Source organism: Falco cherrug, chromosome 8 (assembly GCF_023634085.1).
Source record: "Falco cherrug isolate bFalChe1 chromosome 8, bFalChe1.pri, whole genome shotgun sequence".
Lineage (NCBI taxonomy): Eukaryota > Metazoa > Chordata > Aves > Falconiformes > Falconidae > Falco > Falco cherrug.
The window spans coordinates 26,149,278-26,169,864 of NC_073704.1; the positions used below are offsets into that span (position 1 = coordinate 26,149,278).

General features: G+C 50.2%; 1 protein-coding gene across 2 annotated transcripts; it reads right to left on the reverse strand.

Moving 5' to 3' along the window:
• Positions 1-139: 139 nt before the first annotated feature.
• Positions 140-20,544, reverse strand: ARPC2 (actin related protein 2/3 complex subunit 2). Of its 2 annotated transcripts, XM_055717554.1 has the most exons (10): positions 20,340-20,544; positions 10,252-10,286; positions 9,122-9,234; positions 7,040-7,085; positions 6,305-6,491; positions 5,807-5,900; positions 3,353-3,479; positions 2,139-2,239; positions 1,563-1,663; positions 140-582 (listed from the first exon to the last, which is right to left on the reverse strand). In XM_055717554.1, the coding sequence occupies exons 1-10, from the start codon at positions 20,411-20,413 to the stop codon at positions 558-560; spliced, it is 903 nt and encodes a 300-aa protein (XP_055573529.1). In that variant the 5' UTR covers positions 20,414-20,544; the 3' UTR covers positions 140-557. The 2 variants fall into 2 exon arrangements, with proteins under 2 accessions (XP_055573529.1, XP_055573530.1); XM_055717555.1 differs by lacking the exon at positions 10,252-10,286 and having other exon boundaries at positions 20,340-20,486.
• Positions 20,545-20,587: the final 43 nt, after the last annotated feature.

Below are 20,587 nucleotides of genomic sequence, written 5' to 3' on the forward strand. Positions count from 1 at the left end.
GACCTGGGCACAGCACCCCCACTTCAGCCCTCAAGACAGAGATCACCAGAAGTAATTTGCTCTACAATACAGTAATTATCCAAATACCCCTTCTGGGGGCAAGGCCACATGCATTGACAAGCCAAAGCCCCACAGCCCCTTAAGATAGAAAGATCTCCTTTATTAATGAACCCCAACAGTATTTCTTCAGATACAGGAGTTTTGAACTCAAATACTCAGAAGAAAACAAGTTAATATTGCATTATTCTCATAAGAAATACTGCAACTTATTTCCGGTAACATATTGCAAAGCGAAACAGCTTGAAAAGAAAAAAAAAAATTAAAAAAGAAAAGAAATTAAGTCAATCAAACTGGAATTAAGGTTTTGTTTCTTGGAACGATCGAGTCCTCGCAAGCACAGCTCGTTTCTGCAGATTACTCCCCAAACTGTCGTACAAACAGACCCCGATTGCTTGAATTCCTTATGAGCCCACAGAGGTGCAACATTAAAAGCTACGATTATCGGGTAGCAAGTGCCCCAACCTTTGTCCTCCACGGCAGCTTCAGTGACCCTGGCGTTAACGGGTTGTGAACGTCTTCCCCCTGAAAGAATGCAGAAAGAGGTCAGCACAGTCCCCAGCTGTTTTGGGGTCCCCCAGGGCAGCTACAGGGCTTTTGGTGGGGCATATACTTGCACCGAGCTCTCAAAGCCAGGCAGGCACCGCTGGTTCAGAGCTCACAGGCGTTTATAGCTGCGGAACCAGGTCACGGGGCTATGGGGAAGGGCTGGCTTTCACAGAGGGGACAACCCCGTGGCCCCAGAGCAGAACAACTAAGGGGACATGCCAGGACACACAGCGAAAGGACACCAGGGGGCCTCTGGGATGAGCAAAGGGTAAAGGACCCGAGGGAAACACGTTCACACAACTCTTCTCCGCCCACTTCCCTCTGGGCTGTTTTATTCACAAGAGGGAGCCAGCTGGCCAGTCAGCGTGGTGGCCTGGGAGCGCTCCTGGCCCCAACCACCTGCTGGCCAGGGGCTCCAAGGAGCTGCACACGCACCAGGCAGGAGGAACCTGTTCCAGTGCCCACAAACCCCCGGGAAGCACGGGGCCACCCTCCCCCGGCCCCGCCGTGAGCTGGAGCTGCCCCCAGAGCTGTTCAACCATGTTTAACACAACAGGGGAAAAGCCCCACGAATGCCACATGGACAGGCCCGGGGACACACACGCAGCGGAGACACTGGGGCTCGCAGAGCTGTGTACAAGCCTTTCACATAGCACCTGCCCGTACAGGATTCGCCACAGCCCCAGCTCCTCAAAGGACATGTGAGGCAGTAAGTGACTGTGGCGGAGGGAGCACCAGGGGTCCTGGGAGTCCAGTCACCTCAAGACACCCAAGCAAGCACTTGACTGTGAAACACCCTCCTTCTCTCTCAGATGGGGTCCCAGCACATCAAGCCCTGGTCTGGTGACCCCCACAGCATCCCAGTCCTCCCCAGACCGGATTACGTCAAGCTGAGAAGGAGCAAGCTCATGGCTGGCTGAGAAGCCCAGGGAGCTGGGCCTCGCTGTGCTACTCACGTGATTGTTTTCATTTCTTTTTTCTCTGCATCTGGACGGGCACGGTTCAGCACCTTGAGGAAATCCGATGTTTTTGCCCTCATACGTGTGTGAATATAGGCCTGCGTTTTGTAAGGACAAAATGGGGACCTGTCAGGATCCTGTATTCATAGCTGAGATTTCAGGACACAGGGCAGGAGCTATCTTTCTGCTTGCTGGGAAAGCACCTAGCTTTGCATGGCCATGGTGCTGTGAGGGGAGTTCAGGAGGCAACGGTGAAAATGGCTGCCTGAGCCCTGGTCAAAGCCAGGTCTCTCTGAACAACTGCCCTCCTGTTCTCAGAAAGGAAACCAGATCCAAAAAGGGGAAAAAAAAAAATTCTACTTCGCTGCTACGATGGGAAGCAAACAGGCACTGCCTGTGCCAAAGAGCAGGGAGAAGGGGATAATGCATCACTTGCCCCCCCTGCATGACTGGGGAGGGCAATGCCAGACCCCAGTGAGTTCTCAGGGGGGCACCTCTGCCCTGTGGCTCCTCCGCTGCAGCACCCCGGTTGGATGGGCTGAAGCTACCCTGTATCCCCCATCCCCTCAGTACCTTTGAGCACTTGATGTGATAGTGCAGGTAGTCCCGGAATGTGTGGATCAGGTTTATGGTGTTGTCTCTGGCAGCAGCATTGGTGTGACGGGGGAACAGCACTAAAAGAGAGCGATACAAACTGTTAGTGCCTCCTGAGGCTACCAAAGGGCTTCACGTTCCTCCAGTACTGGAGGCTTCAGGGTGTGCTGCTCTGAACACCTACTTGGCTCTCTACAAAGAGCCCTTTACTATGACACAATATAAAGATTAAGCAGCACTTGTGATTTTAAACACAGGGCTTAGCAGCACTTTTCCATGTCTCCCGCAGCAGCCTGGACACAGCTGTGCACTCTGGAGGATGCCGGCAAGGCCAAGTGCCCAGAGATGATGGCACTGTAGGAAACTGCATGATGCTACTTCAGTACTTTGGAGCAGCAAATGGAGGAGAGAGTTAAGAGGCAGACAAGGGCAGCCAGGCTGCTCAACTGATTTCAAGATCCAGTCTACCCTTGACCAGCTTGCTGGCCCCATGACAGAACCAGACTCGATTACTGCAGGGGCCTGGTGGCTTGCTCTTTCCAGAGGCTGCTGCTGTGCTAAGCAACTCAGATCCAAGGCCTGAAAGACCTTTTTGTCTGGATGACGATCTCCAGTTTCTCTGGAAAAGACCTTTTCCTTTGAACAGGGCAGGGTTTGGAATTGGCTCAGCCTTCAGCACTGCTGCCCAGGAGGAAGTGGTGACTGCTGGCCAGCACCTCCGCAGGCAGGGGAAAGTGGCTCTTTAAGAGATGGAAGTGTTTGACCCAGAGCAAAGAGGCACAGCTGGAGAAGCAGAACTCACTGTCCCACTCTCCGATTGCTTATCAAGCACCACACAGATGCCTGCAGCTGGACAAGCTACAAATACACTCACATGAAACCTCCCACAGGAAACATCCAGTTTCCACAGTACTGCAGCAAAGCTACTCTTCCCTTGCTTCCAAATGCTGAATTTATTTTGTAGGCAGACACTAAATAGCTCACTGTCTACTTCCACACCTTGAGCAGAGCTGAGGTGACCCAGTACAGCAAAGGGACACACCAAAGGGGACAGACAACACAGAATCCAACTCCAGAGTCCCTTCAGCCTTCAATGACCAACTTGAACACTCAGGGAAGGTGAATTCCTTCATGCGGCAGCAGGAACCTCTCTCCTCCCCGAGTGTTCCCAGGCCTCAGAGCTGCCTGCTTACCAAAGGTGATGTAGCCAATATTGTCGCCAACAGCTGCGTCTGTGTCTTTCAGCTCCAAGGGCGGCTCCCTGTGGCTGAAGAGCACTTGTGGGGCTGTGTGACTGGCCCGGCGACCCTCCTTGAACTCCTGAACAAGACAAAGTTGAAGGTGAGTCCCACTGTGACAGTCCAGCAACACACTAGGAAAGCAAATGGGATTTCCCCATGCCCACTGGACACTCCTGCAGGGCAGCTGAGCAGGAGGTTTCCCTGTTTTCCCTGAATGGGATTAATCCATCAGGCCAAACCTTGGGAAAACAATCCTTTTTCCCAGCTAAACCAGACCAAAATGCACAGCTGTCCTGGGTTTGCACGTGGCCCTAGCACAGCCCCTCAGTTGGGGTGACTTTCAGCCTTGCACTTCCTGCCACGGGTGTTTTGTGGAAGGGACACCCCCGTCTCAGCAAACGCATGAGACAGCACAGCTCCTGCCAGAAAGTCAAGACCATCAATGCTTCCAGGGAAAGCAGGCAGTGCCCATCATCCCAAAGGAAAGGAAATTCTCAGAAAGGGCTGCAAGGTCTCCATTGCACCTAGTGTAAAGACTCTTCCATGTGAGAAAGCATCTCCCACCAGGAGTCTTTGTCTAGGCATTAGAAGGCACCTATAGGGTTTGAAGATTATGTGCAAAGCCTGCTCTTCCTAACGCTTCTCCACACCTTGAAACAACAGATCACTTCTGCCAGGGAACCTGACAGCAGCATGACCCCACCTCACATGAAATGAACTGGCTCCGCATTTCAGGACTTACAGGACTGTCCCTATGCCGGGCTGGGAAAGTCCAGACACCATTCTCCTGCCCCAAGACAGGGCAGCCTCTCCTCTGCCTCACAGACCCCCAGCCCAAGCTACACATCAGCCACCTTGGCCTCTCCTCCCTTCTGAGCACAGCTCACCCTGGGAAGGGCAGGAGCATCTGTGCCCTTTTTAGAGAACTGAGTAGTTCACTGTGGTTTCCTTAACAAAATGCTTAGCTTGCACTTCGCCTACTTATGCCAGAGGGTGAAGTACTTCAAATGGCTTCACTGGTTAGTTAATGGTCAGATTTTCTCCATGACAGCCCAGATAAGCAGCCACCATGTGCGACTGGGCTGCGTTACGCAAGAGCAATAGCTGGAGGGAAGGAGGCAGCGTGACTCAGAGTGGAAATTCTTGTGGCTGGGCAGGAGCAGGGTTTGCTGTTGTAAAAACTAAGAACTTGGGACATGGATACTCTGGGACAGCTGCTGCCTTGAAACCCTGCCACCTCCCCGGGAGCCTCACAAACCCTGTTTTGTTCACCTCATCCTCCTTCAGTGTTTTAAAAGCTAAATTCCAGGCTGTGGGATATGCTGGTGGGGAAAACCTCAAAGCCAGAGAAGATGCCTTGCCCATGGCTAAAGAACACAGAGAGCAGAACTGCAAGATGAGACTCCCATCACAACAGACACCGCCCTAGTGATTCCCAGTACAGGTAAACTGGTATCCAGCAAACTGGGACAGTAACTTGCTGTCCACAAGCCTGTCAGCAGTACAGCCTTGTACCCCTGAATGGATAGGCTAAATAAAGCTCCTCTAGCCCTGGGAACACCCTGCAGGGCCCTGCTCCGTGGCCATGACTGCGCAGGAAGCTGCTCAGGTGCTTCAGCAGACACAAGTGAGCTAGGTGGGCCAGCGACATGGATGAACACATGCACCAACATGCACTGAACCTTCCTCAGCTGTAAACAAACGTCTCAATCACCACAGGCTGCACGCAGTCACTAAGAGACATGCAAAGCGTTTACTACGGGCTTCTGAATGCTTCCTGGCTGAATGGCAATTGCAAAGAGTAGCTGAATCCAGAGGTACTTGGCATTATCATGACAGATTAAAGCAATCTATTTGCAAACTAAGCAAATTCATAGCTTTGCAAAGCTTGGATTCAAGAGACCATCATGGCACGTGAGAGCAGCCACACTGAGCTGTGGAGTCTCTCTACAGCGTTTGAACATTAGCAGGAACAAACTTCAAGGTGAAGACAACTCTCAGCACCATCTCACCCCTTCTTCTGCCTCTACAGCCTCCCCACCATGCTCAGCTCCTCAGCTGGCTGGCAATCCCCACACCACAGCCAGCTGCACTACAGGGCCTCAAGGTGGATACTGAAGTATTCACCACGGTGTTTCTCATCTGTAACAGGTAATATCTTTAATTGCCCACATGAACAAGACCATTGATAATAAAAGATGCCAATGCATGTGTCTGGATTTGAAAATACACTGCCTATGCCATCCCAGTGCAGCTTGGAGCCCTGCAAAGAAAGCATTTATGTGCGTTAAGCTGCCTGTGAGCTCACTTCAGCCTAACATCTGCTTGTTTTGGCAATGCTTCTTTCAAGCAACAAGACATCTGAACTGAGGACCAGACCCTTTCCCCACAATTCAGTTTCCATACCTGCATAAACACCTTTCCGATCACCACATCATCGTCATCCTTAAATACTGTGCTGAACACAACTGTGACACGGTCCTTTTTTGCCTCAACATACCTGCAGATGAGTGAGAGAGGAGAATCGAGCTGTGAACCAGAGCCAAGAAGTACAACTGGATGAGGAAGCAACCGTGTGACGAGGTCAAGCAGATACAACAATCATTCACAGGCCTGGCTGCTGAAAATTTCCCCTCCCTCAAGACAGTATTTACAGGGAGCAAAACATTTCTGTTGGGAGCGGCCAATTCCTCTCCTGCATGCAGCCACAAGTGCTGGCACTAACAAGAGACTCTTGTTTAACACCCTGCAGCCTGAGGGATGAGCACTGCCCTCACTGGATAATTCTGACAGCCTAGGACAGGCCCTTATTACCCTGACAAAGTACAGAGCAGTATGATTTCCTGACTTTCCACCACAACCTACAGCTGGCAAACTCCTGTACTGCTTGGTTTGAACACTTACATTGTCTCATCGTCCCTGTAGTGGATGACAGCCCTTTTTTCTCCTTCTTTGCCCTCTTCCTGGAATTTGAAATACTTCTCAAAGACTGAAGCAAAGCAGTTGCGCTTCAACATGCCAGCTTGGTGCACGATAGCATCCTTGTCTGCGGGAAGGTTCTCCAGGTCGTAGAGCAAAGAGACATTGTAACCTAGGAGGGACAGCCACTAACCTTAATTATCTACGCAAGGCCTTAATGAAGTCAGAGACATTTTCCAAAAGAGACATATATAGTCCCACCTTTGCCTTAAGCCCTCCCAGAAGCCCCAGGAGTGAGTGTTTCCTACCCCAAGTATCATCAGAAGCCATGGCAACACACCTGGAGCTCCTTCCTGAGCTCCCAGACACAAGTGCCAGCTCAGCTGCTCCCAAGTTTTTGCAGTGAGTAGGAAGAGATGCTGTCACAGGTAACCATGGTTTTCCTGTGTCTCACAAAGCGTCTTTGAGAAGAACAAAGACCCCAACTGTGAGGAACAGAGGCTTCCCAGAGGAGGACTGCATCACGAATTACAGCCTGTGCTGCAAGCTACTGCAGCCCTGACTTACTTGAGCCACCTTTTATATTGTCATTCATGGTACAGAGAGCCCCAGATACCAAGCTCTTGAAGTGCAGCCTTCATTTGAGCATTTCTGAAGTGACTGAAGTAATTTTGGAATTGCATTCACACACATGAAGAGTAAATGTTACCCCAGGGTTACCTGATTCAGGATTTACCAAGTAGCTTCCATAGACTTTCTTCAATACCTAGGAAAGAAATTAAACATTGAAAGCATAAGCTGTCAGGGTTGTTTCCTCCTGCAAAGCCCAGGCCATGTGCGGTCTTCATTTAGAAACATCAAATTACAGCATCTGCCTCTCTTAGTCTAAGTGAACTTGGACAAATACTAAGTCATCTGCTTCTAGTATTACTGGCTGCTCCTGCTCTAGGTGTAGCTCCCTAAACCGCCACTGACAGGGGATGCACTGCAGGACAGGACTGAGAGCTGGAACTTTTTAAAGTTCTTGCTAGTCTTGAACTTGTATGGGGTAGAAAACCCCTCCATACACCCCATAACTTCAAAGGAGAACTGTAGCAGAGCTTGACACAACAGATCTAAGGGCTACAAACCCTTCTTCCCATTCAAAGGCAGATGCAAAGTGTGCCCCGTCCCTCTCCTTGTGGGAAGGCAAATTCAGAGCGGGGGTCATGTACCGCATGGCTGGGCGATCACCCACCCTGTCTCAGCCTACTGCAAGGGACAGATGGGGATGGAGAGGAGACTGCCAAGCAGCTTGGATGCCTCCCAGAAGCAGAGCCGCCTACAGCACAGCAAAAACCTTTATTCAAACGTAATCACTGCTGAATTTTACATCAATGGCAATTTTCAACTGAGCCATAGCTCTGTGTCAATGAGGGGGCTGGGAACAGGAGATATTTCACAGAGAACACAATAATGCTGTGGCAGAACTGGCTCTCCTGGGATGACACCCACCACCATGCAGAGAGGATGCACAGGTTCTCTGCATGTCAAAAACCTTCTTTCAGCAGAGAGCCTGCCTGCCTGCTGCAGCCCAGGGAGATGCTCTTAGCAGGAACCCCACTTTGCGCTCCTCACAGTGGAGTTTCACCAAAGATGGAGCAGAAGCAAGCTCCATCATCTCCAGGGAAGCACAGAAAGCAACAGTTTGCTAACTGGCAATTTAAAAGTGTAATTTCTATTTAGTCAGCACTCCCAAGGCAGTTCTACAGAGATCCCATTTTCACCCTAAAAACCTGGGAAGTTGCCTTCAACCAACCACCATGATGGCTGCTGGTGCATAGTGGCATCGGCCACTCACCCACCACAGCAGTTATCTTGGGATCAATCCATATTGATCCTCACTAAATATGTTGTGGGAGTTCCACCATTTGGGCTGCTTGACTCTCTTGTTTGCCAGCAGCGGTACCTTTCAGTAGCAGGCAATGCTGCTCCTAGAAAGCTCTGCACAAGGAACCAGGAAAGGAGGACACTCAAACGTATTTATTCTGACTTCGGTATGTCTTGCAGCAACTCACAGGAATTTACTTCGGGTTCAAACCACCTGTTTTCCACCAGACTCAAACTCATGGAGCAGTTTCCTTGTTTTCCTCCAAGGACAGGCACCCAGAGGCAAAAGCCTGCTTAAGAGCCTTGGGTGAACCTCATTTGCTACTATGTGGAGATTTGAAAACTGACTCAGGAACTGAGTCATACTTCCTGCCTCAGCACCCAACCACAGCTCAGACAGGCTCCGTCTTTCTACCATAAATGGCTCTCCACAGCCCCGGCCCATTCAACAGGAACTGAACCAACTGCTTCACACAGCAGCAGACAAAAGGGAACCAGTCTGCAGATCATGATCTGCCACACACAGCAGGAGCCCATCACTTGCTCTCAAACATGGTTAGAGTAGGAACAGCAGCAAGGATTTGCCTTGGTGCCTGCCTTCAACTTGTGGACTCAGCACATCAGTCAGGGAAACTATTTCTATGTGCCCAGGCCTCACATTCATTTGGACTTTCAAAACTTGTGATGTCTTTTGACTTTCAGGCTGCAGGGTCATATAAGATGGCTTTTTATTCATGAGAGTGTGTGAACACACTCTGCCCTTGTCTTCCAGCAAAGTGGGACTCCTGGTTGGCCCAGGGCTGCTCCTTTGACCACTGTGAGATGGGAGCACAGGTGCTTCTCTAAGGGTTGGATGTTAGATCCATCAACATTGCAAAGACATTGGCTACACTAAAGACAGTATTTGTAGGCTCAAGACCCAGAGATGCTCACCTCATCAGCACCATGTTCCTGGAGTTCCTTGTAGAATTTCAGAGAAATACTGACCATCACTTTTGTCTTGTCTCCATTGGGGTTTGAAATATGGTAAAGGACTCCATCAAAGTCTATGAAGCAAGCAAAAGAAATGTGAGGGAACAGGAGCCAATTCCTATTTCTGAGGAAGGTTTTCCCTACATGTTCCAGGAACTGCATAAAGAGACACTGTTCCCCCTGCTCCAGCCCTCACACATACACCAAGAGAGAAACCCATAATTAAAGAAAGCGGTAATGTCATGTAGGGAGACCTGTTACCATTGAAAGAGCTGAAACAGTTTTGACACCTGTCCATCATCTAAAGTTTTAGTCTACTGTCATTTAGTATCCCTGGAAAATCTGCTTATGCTCAACACACGAGGATACAGACACACAGAGATTGGAGCCTTCTGGATGGCCAGCACAGAAAGTAACTGACAAGGCCACCGGGCCAGAGCTGCAGCCTGGAGGGGAAAACATCTCTGCCAGCAAAGGCATCTCAGCTGCTGCCTGCTGAGACAGCTTCCACTTCACTGCAGACTGGGCAGAGAGGGCAGGAGGCAGGGAAAGGCAACCCTCCAGCTACCTAGCAAGCTCTACTTCCCCATGGAGCTCTGCAGCTTACAAAGATTTTTGATAACAGAAGCAAAAAATCGGTTGCTGAAGGAGCACTTGAAATTCCTTGGCACTTCTTGTCCTGGAGAGTAAACTTCAGGTGATGAATTCATCTTGCCTGTCACCCTGAGCCAGCTTTCTAACAACCCAAACCAGATGGTGCTAAAGACCTAATGACAAGTAGCATCAAGGGCAGGACTGGAGAATACACGAGGTAAAAAAGAAGAGCTAGGTAACAAAACCACACCAAAGATAGCTCTGCCACCACTGAACTCACTGCTGTGGAGAAAGTCCCAGGGAAGGTGAATGGACAGAGAAAATTGTGGGGACGCTGACAAAGCCCCAGCTCTGGGAAGGCTGCGGGGTGCCCACACCATCTGTCCCTGCATGGCTCTCCGCCCCCTGCTGCAGTGCCCCACAGCAGGCATAACCGTGGGCAGACTACTTGAGCCAGCCCTTTTTTTCAGAGAAGTCAAGAGAGCTGCAGAGCTTACCTGCAAATGTTACTTCTACTGCCTCTGGTTTATTTCTAAAAAGCAAAGAAAACAAAGGAGGTAAATGAGAATGCAAACAGCAGCCTCCAAGCTGTGAAGAAAAGAGGATTAATTTCCAATGCTTTATTTCTCACAAGCAGCTCTACCTGAAAACCCCTCTGTCTCCTGCTGTTCAACCAGCAGGTAACCTTCAACAAGGGATCTTCAAATTCTCCTCATTCCTGTACCCACCAGTTCTACCTTAGATGATAGGAAATAGGTCTTGAAGCTGGCAGAGACTGTTATTATTTGTAGCTTATTAATAGATTTTGAGATAGCAGATTTCCAGTTAGGAATGTTTGAAAAAGCTAATTGTCACTATGGAGTTTAACAAGCACATTCTCCACAGAGAACAGCCACAATCCAGGTTTGGGGACAGAGGCTCCTTTGTAAGTTCCTGCGATACTAGTTCATGGAAGGGCCTTAGAGACTGAACAATCCTTCCAGACGCAGTGCCACCTTTGCCATCAACAGCAACTCTACAAACACACTGATATAACTCACTCACAGAGAGGACCCTTCTGCAAGTTTGGGGCTAGGAGTGAACCACAGAAGGAAACTTTCCAGATGTGCATTTCATCCCGCACCCAGCACATCCCTTCCAAAATACCCCAATACTATGCCAACTACCTCTGCAGGAAAACTGTACATCTGGGTTTGCTGTAACACTGCCCAGTGTGGTCTTTGGGATCCTCTCATCAGCAACAAGAGCACCTTGCAAGCCAAAGGCACATCATGTCTTATGTTGTGGGTATGAAGATTTCACAACATCTTAACAGACCCTATTTGCCAGTTTGTCCACGATTTGTAGATTAGGATCCTGTGAAAGATGTAACTGCTTCTGAAAAGTGATTTTGTTGGAACTGGCACTATAAACTGCTTCAGCAGCTCTGAGGGGACTAGTATTAATAGGCCATTCTCCAACAGGGAGCAATGCAAAGGTCTCCATCAATGACAGCAGGGGTGGAAAAATGAGAATAGGATAAAAATGCAGCTGTTTCACTGTGTATCTCCACTTACTTTTCAAAAGCAGTTGACATTAAACAAAGTACAGGCTAATGGCTGTTGCTAACAAATCTAGCCTCTAAAGCAGTTCATTCACACCCACCTGAACCAATGTACTGAAATAACTCCTCAAACCAAAGCCAGTGTGTTGAGACAGCCTTGTGGCCTCAACTATGCTGCTGCTTCCCAGAGACCAGCTTCAACCTTTTCACCAAATATTGCTCTGTCCACACACGTACATGCTGCTAGGTACTAGCTACACCTCAGTACATACACAGAGAAAGGCGGGGGAGCAATGACTCTAATTTCCCTCACCATATTCTGGAAAGGTTTTAATGACTTCCCCCCCGCCCCCAGCAGAAAGCACTATTCTTCCATCAGCTTTTTTGCAGACAGCCTCATTCCTGGAAGCCAGGAATGACCGTGATGTGCTAAATCTCAAGATGGGCAATGCAGGGAGACCAAGGCACAGAACAGCACTGATCCCAGACCATGCATTGTGTTAGCAACATTTTACTCAGGTGGAAAGGGAGGAATTAACTTCCAGCCAGAGATCCTAAGTGGAAACGATGAGGTGTGGCTGCTTCTTGAAAGTTATTAGCTGTGAAAAGCAACAGACCTTTTTGTCGGGAGGCTGGAGAGCCTCTGTCTTTTGTGCAGCACTGCTGAAGACAAAAACCACACGCTTGAAAGAAGCTGAGCGAGTGCACCCAAGGCAGGTCCTTTAGTTTAAGAGCTGTGCCAGCTACTTGTGACCTCTCTTCTGTCATCTCCCCTTCCCAGCTGGGCCTGAGACAGAGGCTTAGCAGGCATCCCTGGCTGCATGTTTAACCCAGGCTCTTGGAAAGGGGAGCAATTCCCCAAGCCACATCCAAGTCAGTTCAGCTCACCGAGTACTGCTCAGAGCAGAAATAAAAGAAAATCCTGCTGATCCCACTAGGTCAGTCAATGCAGACATGTTTCTTCTTTTAGAGTACCACACTCAGACTTGGGAATCAGCTTGGATGGCAGTATAAATTTTTATAAAAAAAGAAACCTATGTAGGAAGCTTTAAAGATAGCACAGTCAGGCACACGAGAGCTAGGAATATTAAAGAGGACACATCCTTAAATCATTGTTCCATTTTCTCAGAATTACACCATTCAAACCCCATTCCCCATGCACATGGAGCTGACGCCTCCCAGAGCCCCAGCTCCCAGCAGAGCCCCTAAACACAGCACCTCCCTCTCAGCAACACAGGGAAGACTGACAGCCAGCGCACTGAAGTAGTTTTACCTAGGAAGGACAACGATTCCCCTGCTCACTCACCCAGTACCCCAGGGGAAGGCAGAAGATCACTGGTCACATTATTTAAGAAGCTGTGTGAGACCATGTACCCAAAGTCGGTTAATGGCTCTGCAGGAGAGCCTTTGTTCTGCACACAAAAGCCTACCTCTAACACAGCCCCATTTTTGAACCTTTCATCGTGCAAGCATGATTTCTTAAAGAAGTTACTGTAACACTGATTTCCCAAGTAGCTCAATTCTTGTACTGGGGGATTTTGAGGAGGGGAGATATTTAAAGGAAAAGCAGGTAACTGGGCAGAACTTTGGTGTGCTGAATATTCAACTGCTTCCCGGCACAGCATCAGTGAAGCGAGTGCTCACGTGAGCTGCATACAGAGCTCCTTGCAGCCGCGCTGGCCCTGTCATCTACTGCAGGGTGTTTTTTCTGCCTTGCCTGGCACACGCTTAAGTAACCCAGGCCTGGCCTGGCCCAGGGGAGGACAGGTAAGAGTATCAGAAGTGTGACTGGGAGCAAAGCGAGCTCTCGTAGCCCTTCACAGTTCAGCAGTCTTATAAGCCCAAAGTTTAAAGTGCTTCTATTTATCTCTCTGGCTCACCTTACCAAAGCTATCCTGGCTACTTAAAACGTTTGTACAACAGAAAAATCACCCATTTTGCTACCTGAATTGTTCCCCCATCAAGAATTCCCCAGGCAGAAGAGAGAGGAGCTCTCACCTCCAGCCTCCCGCGGCTTCTGGACTCACAGCAGACTTGCGCATGTCATCACTTCCCCTTGACCTTCCACCAACAGAAACAGCAGCAGGAACGTGCTGAACACCCCGCAGAGGCACAGCATGTCCTCTTGGTGTTTAGCCCTCCCAGCCCACCCTGCTCTTGGGCAGGTGAAGGCTTGGAGCAGGGGATGCAGTAGGCCTGGCACCAGGGCTGCACCACTGCAGGCTGGGTACTGGTTACCATCAGGTTACTGGCACGATCCCAAAGGGCTCTGCCTGGTCCAGTGCTGTATTTTTCCCCAAAGCGCTGTTATAATATTAAATCTGTAATTCCCCCCTCCAAGCAATTTCACAACATTTAGCATGCTCCAGTGTCCCCTGCCTCAGTGATGAGACCCATCCACACCTATGGTGAGAATTAGCAGTTTAGCAGCTCTGTGCAGAGTGACTGTAAACCCCAGCCATCCTTTTTGTGGTTTACTTTGAAGCAGGGTTCTGGGCAGCCAGGACCTCATTTGGGGTTCACTTCCACCCCTGATTCAAGTCTCTCTGAGAACCAGACTAAGCCTGGTTAAGCTCAGAGGATCTCAGACAGTACAGCCCATCCGCTCCTTGGGCAGAGAACTGCTGCGACTCCTGCAAGCTCCTTACCGCCAATGCTACCTGAAACATAGCCTCCCCCAGCGACCTTCCCTGTTTGCTACCCTCTGTCCCAAATGGACAATAAAACCAGCTCACATAGGGAATAACTGAGATGGCTCCTCTCTGCGCTAAACACCAAATCCAGACCAGGCCTTTCTGCAAAACCCTGCCTGAACTCAGATGCTAAAATGGCAGCTGTTCTAAGCAGCAGCAGCGGTCTGCTTTCTGATAACACTTACCAGGTCTGAAGTAAAAATCCACACCAAATCCCACCTACTCTCTGCTTTTAACAATAGAAGACCCTGACAGGTTTTATGTCTTCTTGCCCACATTCCTCCTACTTGTCTCCAAATGGTTCCTATGGTCTGTCTATCTAATACAGAGCCAGCTCTAGATCAGATTTTTCACCCCAGCAGAACATCCATGAAAAGCCACACTGCCCACAGAGAGACACCAGTGAGCACTTTAGAGCAACAGCAAACCTTTTTTTTTTTTTTCTCTGACAGCATTTCCTCAGTTTTGACTCAAACAACTTCCAGACTCCCCCGCTTCACTCTCAGGCCACAGAGGCTCTTAGCCCAATGTTACAACAAATCTAAGTACAGAAGAACAAAGACTCTAATTATACAGGCCAACAACCATATTGAAGCACCTCCCACATCACAGTTAATACCTGTATCAAATAAAGGAGGATGGCAATTATTTTAAAAGCTGCAGGCATGCAGATATTCTAATCTCTTGCCCCAGAGGAGAGGGGCTGGGGGAAAGAAAGGGGGTATTTCAAAGCTTAAAGCCCTGAGCAGAGCTTTCAGATCACCAGAGTCAACACACAGTTTGGCAAGAGCATGCCAGATTCAGTGACAGACTGCAGGCTCTCACCAGAGAAAGGTCACCCCAATAAAAAAATTATGAGCAATGTCTAAAATTATCTGAACAGTTCTTCTATTCACGGACCCTGCTCAGCTAACAAAAGCTACTCTGCATAAGCTGCGGGAGCGTATGTAATCAAAGAGCTCCCATAGCTCTGGCAGCACACCCACCACGAACTTGAACAGGAGTGCTCTGTCAGGCGAGCAACACCAAGTAGCGTATGGCAGCCCCCATACCTGCTACTTCTCCTCTCTTGGTTCGGTGACCCCTCCGTGCTCAAGCTTCTCCCTCGCTGAGGGCCTGGCAGCCTGGAGGAGGCTGGCTGGTAGGAAGGCATTGGGATTCCCAGTGGACAAGGCACGAGCTGGTGCTGCAGCACGCAGGTCCAGGCAGGTCCACTTCCAGCCAGGTCTGTGCCCTGTACATCTCCGTTCCAGCTGCGGGTACGTAGCCCACAGTTCCCCACCAGGGTGATCCAGCGCTCAGCAGGTCTCTGGGGAAAAGCCTCATTTTGCACACACCATTCACTACACTTCTTTGGTATAGCAACTGATACCCACTTTTCTCTGGTGTCAAACACCAGTGGCTGTAGTGAGAACCATTCTCAGAGGATAATACAGAGCAGGCCTCTCTTGGGAACCTGAGATGAAAACTGAGGCTGGAGCAATGACAGAACAACTTGCAAAACATAACACTGCAGATCTGGGCTGCTCTCCCATGCTGTTCCTTGTGCTACTCCTTGAAAGCAGAGCACTGCCTAGTTCCGGACAGAGGTGGCTCACAATCCATCATTAATGCAAAGTCACTTTCACTGGTGGCTGAAGCCAGATGTGCTGTGGCAGCCCAGGAGCTACTCTCAAACACCTACAACATGCTCAATGTGGATGGCCAAGGTTTACCACTAGTGCCACCTATGCCATGCTGAACCCAAGGATACTGCTTTCTGCCAGCCACATCATCCAAGTGCTCCTCAGAGTCAGGCAGGCTGTTTCAGCAGGCGAGGATGTGCTAGGGGAGGTGTGCAGCTCCAGGCTGGGCTTGTGAGGACACTGAGCCAGCACCTGCCACTGCTGCTGAAGGAGGGAGGGCTGATCCCTGCTCCTCAGCTGCGCAGCCTTCACACAATGAATGAGATGAGAAAACTCATCTGGGCTAAAAATACCCAGTTTTGCCTGTTTAATTTTAGCCTAGGTCACTTCCCCAATCCTGCTTCCCCTGAAGCCACAACAATGCCTGTGTCAGCAAGAAGGAGGGGGTGGCAAAGAGCAACCTCTCTTTTCAGTGGGGCTGCTGATCTCCCCTGAAGTGCCACAGCGACAGATCACCACAGCCACTCCTGCAGGATGTTTCTCAGTCATACCTAGCAGGACACAAAGCTCCTCTACCCTCCCAACGTGCCTGACAGCCTCCAGATGCTACTTGGTCTCCCCACAATGAACTTACACACGTCACATCATGAACACAAAGTTCACACTACCTCGTTTCAACCCAGCACTCAGCCTGCTGGTCTGAAAGGCTCAGCTCTACAGTTGACTAGCACCAAAGAGACCACAGATGGGAAATACCAAAAAGCACGTGGGTGCAGCTTCAGCCCAGCTCTCCAGCTATCTCACAGGAACTGCTCTACATCAGGGAAGTTCAAGCTTCAGCTGTGTTCCTATGTAGCTAATAGTCATGAAGCCCTGCAGATTTGTACCTATTAAGAAACCAATGGTTTAATTCAGGATTCTCTTCCCTCCACCCCGACCAAGGGAAAAAGCACACTGTTCCCCAGCTATGCAAATTTGTTTTCTTTTGCACAGCAGATAAATACTAAGTAACAGTTTGAGGCAGGTGATTAATTTATCAGAGATTTATAGCAAGCTATGTATGGCTGGAAAACCAAACACCCTGTGAAGCAGCCTTGTGCCACACTTTCACTGGAGTCAGTTAAATTAGAGCAGGACAAAATGGGACAGCAAATCTGTTTTGGGAGGCAGTTCCTCCCCATGTGTTAAACAGAACAAGTACCAGGTACAGAGAACAAGCATGAAAATGTTTTATACTTAAATTGTTTGTTGTGGGTTTTTTCCTTTGTGGTTAGCAAAGGGAAGCAATGATGAGAAACAAAATCTTCCAACTGGTAGAGCTCATCCCCTCACATCAGGTTTCTATCAGAAATGGGAAAACCCAAGTATGACTTCAGCTTCTAGGTGACTTCTTAAGTCCAAATAAATTAGCCAAAAGCTTATGGAACATTTTATTCTCTTGACACCTACAAAAGCTCACAAGCTGCCTCATTTTAACACGCTTGTTCCCAGGTACTGCAGCAGTTCAATGCTTGGAAGTTTCAGCAGCAAATTTCTAACTCCAGTTATTTCAACAGATTCTGGTAGCTTTAGGCCTTTTATTTAAAAATGTGGTTGTTTTAAGGAAATGGATTTAAAACAAGAAATTACAATATTAAATAAAGAAAAAAATCAGATGCATTGAAGTCCATTACCTGTCACTACCTTGATCTAAATACCACCATTCAATGGTGGCTGTCCAAGGATGTAATATTTCCATGGGGTTTACCCACAAAAACAAAATAAATTTGGAATTACCCTGTTTACAGGTGGATGCTGCCAAGCCCCAAGGACCTTGTCAAGGGAGGACTCTCAAGACATAGATTAGGCCCTGCCTCGAGGCCTGATCCCTGCAGCCCTGCCGAGGCACCTTCCACACTGGGAACTCCAGAGACAGCTGATGGACCTCCACGCAGAGTGGATTTTGACATATAATATACGACAATAATATTATGAGCAGTTATTAGCTCCAACTTCTAAATTTGACCTCATTCTATACGATAAGGTGAAATATGAAGTGCCTCTCATCTGATCATCCAGAAGAGTTCTGCAGGGAGCCCGCTGAATCATGGCCACAATGCAGCCATGGGAAGCAGAGGGGAGCAACACAGCCCATGTCACAGAACAAGCCTCTGGCAAAGGATTTGGAAATAAGCCTCACCTTGCCTGACTCCCAGCCTGGTGCTGAAGCCACCAGGCACACCTGGCTCTGAGACAACCGCTACAGCCAAATCTGTGCATCTGCCCCAGTCTTGGTTTAGAGCAAATAATGCAAAACCAATTCTGTCAGTGTCTAGACTCACTCCTCCCAGTTGCCGAATCCCTCAAAGCCTGACCTTGCCCTGACTGTCCTGTGTCCATTCCTAAGACAAGCCTTGGGAAAGGCATCACCAAAATCATGAAATACAGGAAATCCCCTCCTTTCTCCAGGCTCGGTGCCACAGGAATGACCCCAGAACTGTGGCCAGAGGGAAAAGAAATTTAATATGAATAAACACTGCGTAACACCCATTCCCTAGAAGACTTGAAACCAGGACAGAAAAAAAAATACACCTCCCTGCACATCTTGGAACTTTGTCTCCACCCTGTGCTTGCCTGAACAGGAGGGCCCCAGCATAAGCAGAGAAGAAAATGCAGAAGTAAATAACTTCCTCTCCTCCAGCAACACACTCAAGACAGAAAACTTATCTAGAAATGACATCTAAAGAAAAGAACACGCCATAGATGAGTAAGAGGCAGAAGCAGAGCACCATCAGCAGCACTATGAATTGATCCAGGAACAATCAGTATGTCATGCAAGCATGCCAATGCAGAAGCAAGGAGGCTTTGCTGTACTGTGAAATGGAAATTTTGGGGGCCTGTGGGCTGGTGCAGAGTGAGCAAGTCCAGCTTTGGTCACACAGAGTTGGGGTTTTAAGGTGCATTTAAATGCTGCAGACTACCACCTACACATCACCAACACAGGGACACATGCACATTCTTCTCTCTCCAGCAGGAAGAATGCCTTGGTATAGACTAGTGATGAATGAGCATTTTTGACGCACACTATTAACCTCTGTACATATAATATTTTCTAATGGATGCAGCTGCAATACCATAGTAGTCACCCAGGAGCTCTCTCTTCCCAGCATGGTGCCTGCGCTCTGGGGAAAGGAAACTTGTTGCATTAAATGATCAAGCTCAAGAAGAGTAAGAAGCCTGCAAGCAGCTCAGCTATCCTGCAAGGCAGTGCAGTCTGTGAGGTTATTTTATGAAAAAAAAACCAAACTCAAGCAACAAGTCAACTGAGAAGAGAAAGCAGAGGAAATGGCCTCTGTCAAAGTTCTGCACATAAAAGGCTGAGAGCTTCAAAAGCCGCTGAAGGAAAAGGTGACACACAAAAAGGCACCTGCCTGTGTGTGGGGTCCCTTCCCAGAGCAGCCTGGCCCATGCTATTTGAGGTGCCAGGGCAGGCTCCACCCTAGAGATAACACCACTGTGCTTTGCTTCTCAAGGCTTTGTCTCCGTACAAAGGTGCCTGGTGTTACTCACGCCAGCAGACAGCACAGTGAGCTTGGCTACAGATAAGGACATTTATATGAAAGGGACTCTCTTCCAAGCTAAGCTGTGCTCAGACAAGCACCTTTATAGCCCTGGTGCAACACTCGCAGTAAACAATCACTAGCTCCCCAGGGACTCAACTGTCCCAGCCAGACATGCAGGTGCAAACCAGCACCTCCAACCATGCCCCTAGGCCAGGACATCCACCAGGCTGGCACCAGGGGCTGTGGGCCTACATCCCTCCTGCTCTGGAAAGCAAAGGGGGTCAGGCTGGAATCTGCTCCCCACCCACAAAGCAGAAGGCTGAGGCCACAACTCCACACACAGGCTTCCTGTTCCTCAGCTCCCCACACACATTCTGTACCAGTGCTGGCACTATGCTGGGCCTGTTCTTATAAATGCGGCTTTACCCAAAGCAAACATCCCTGGAAAACTACCTTTCCCCCTTCCCAACTCCCTCCTTGCCCAGGCCCTCTTCTCCAGCTCTGCTCCCTCAGCCCACCTCAGCACCGCCATCTCCAATACCCTCCCCAGCTGCCTCCTCCCTCCCTGGGCCGCCACACTACCCCAGCACTAACCAACCTGTTCAAGCCCCACTCTGCCCTCTGATTATGCCTGTCTGACTTTGCTCCCTCGTCCCCCAGCCCTTCACTCTGCCCAAGCTATGATCAACTCCACGGCCCCCAGCTCAGTTACCCCAGCCCAGACCACCCTCCCCCAGTACAGACCCTCCTCCCAGCACTCTCACCTCGCAGACCCCTACCCTGTCTCAGCTCTGCCCTTCTGGCTCCCCAGACCCCCACCCCACCTCAGCGCCAACCCCTCGTCATTCTCCAGGCCCCCATCCTGCCTTGTCACCATTCCTCCAGCCCCCATCCCGCCCCCGTACCACCTCCTCCAGCTCAGCCCCTCCATCCCCCGACCTCCACCCTGCCTCGGCGCTCCCCCCGGCCCCGCTCAGCCCTGTCCTCCCACGGGCCCCCATCCCACACAGGCACCACCCGCCCCACCACCCGCCAGGCCCTCCCCTCTGCCCGGGCCTCTGGCACAGCCCTGCCCCCGCCAGCCGCCGTCCGCCCTTCCCTCAGGCCGCAGCCCCGGCCCGGCCCAGCCCCGCCGCCCCCGTGCCCGTCAAGCCCGTCCCGTCCCAGCGCCCCCGATCCTACCCGGCGGCCGCGCCCTCGAACTTCAGCGTGAGGGTCTCCTCGATGATGCGGTTGTTGACCTCGAGCAGGATCATGTCGGTGCCGGGGAGGGGAGGGGCTCTCAGGGCACCGAGGCCGGAGGGAGCCGAGCCCGCTGCGCGCACCGGGGACCCGCCCGAGCCTGCGCCGCCGCTTCCGCTCTCGCGCCCGCACGTCACTTCCGGCCCCGGCGGGCCGACAGGCGGCAGAGCTAGCGTGCCCGCGCCTCC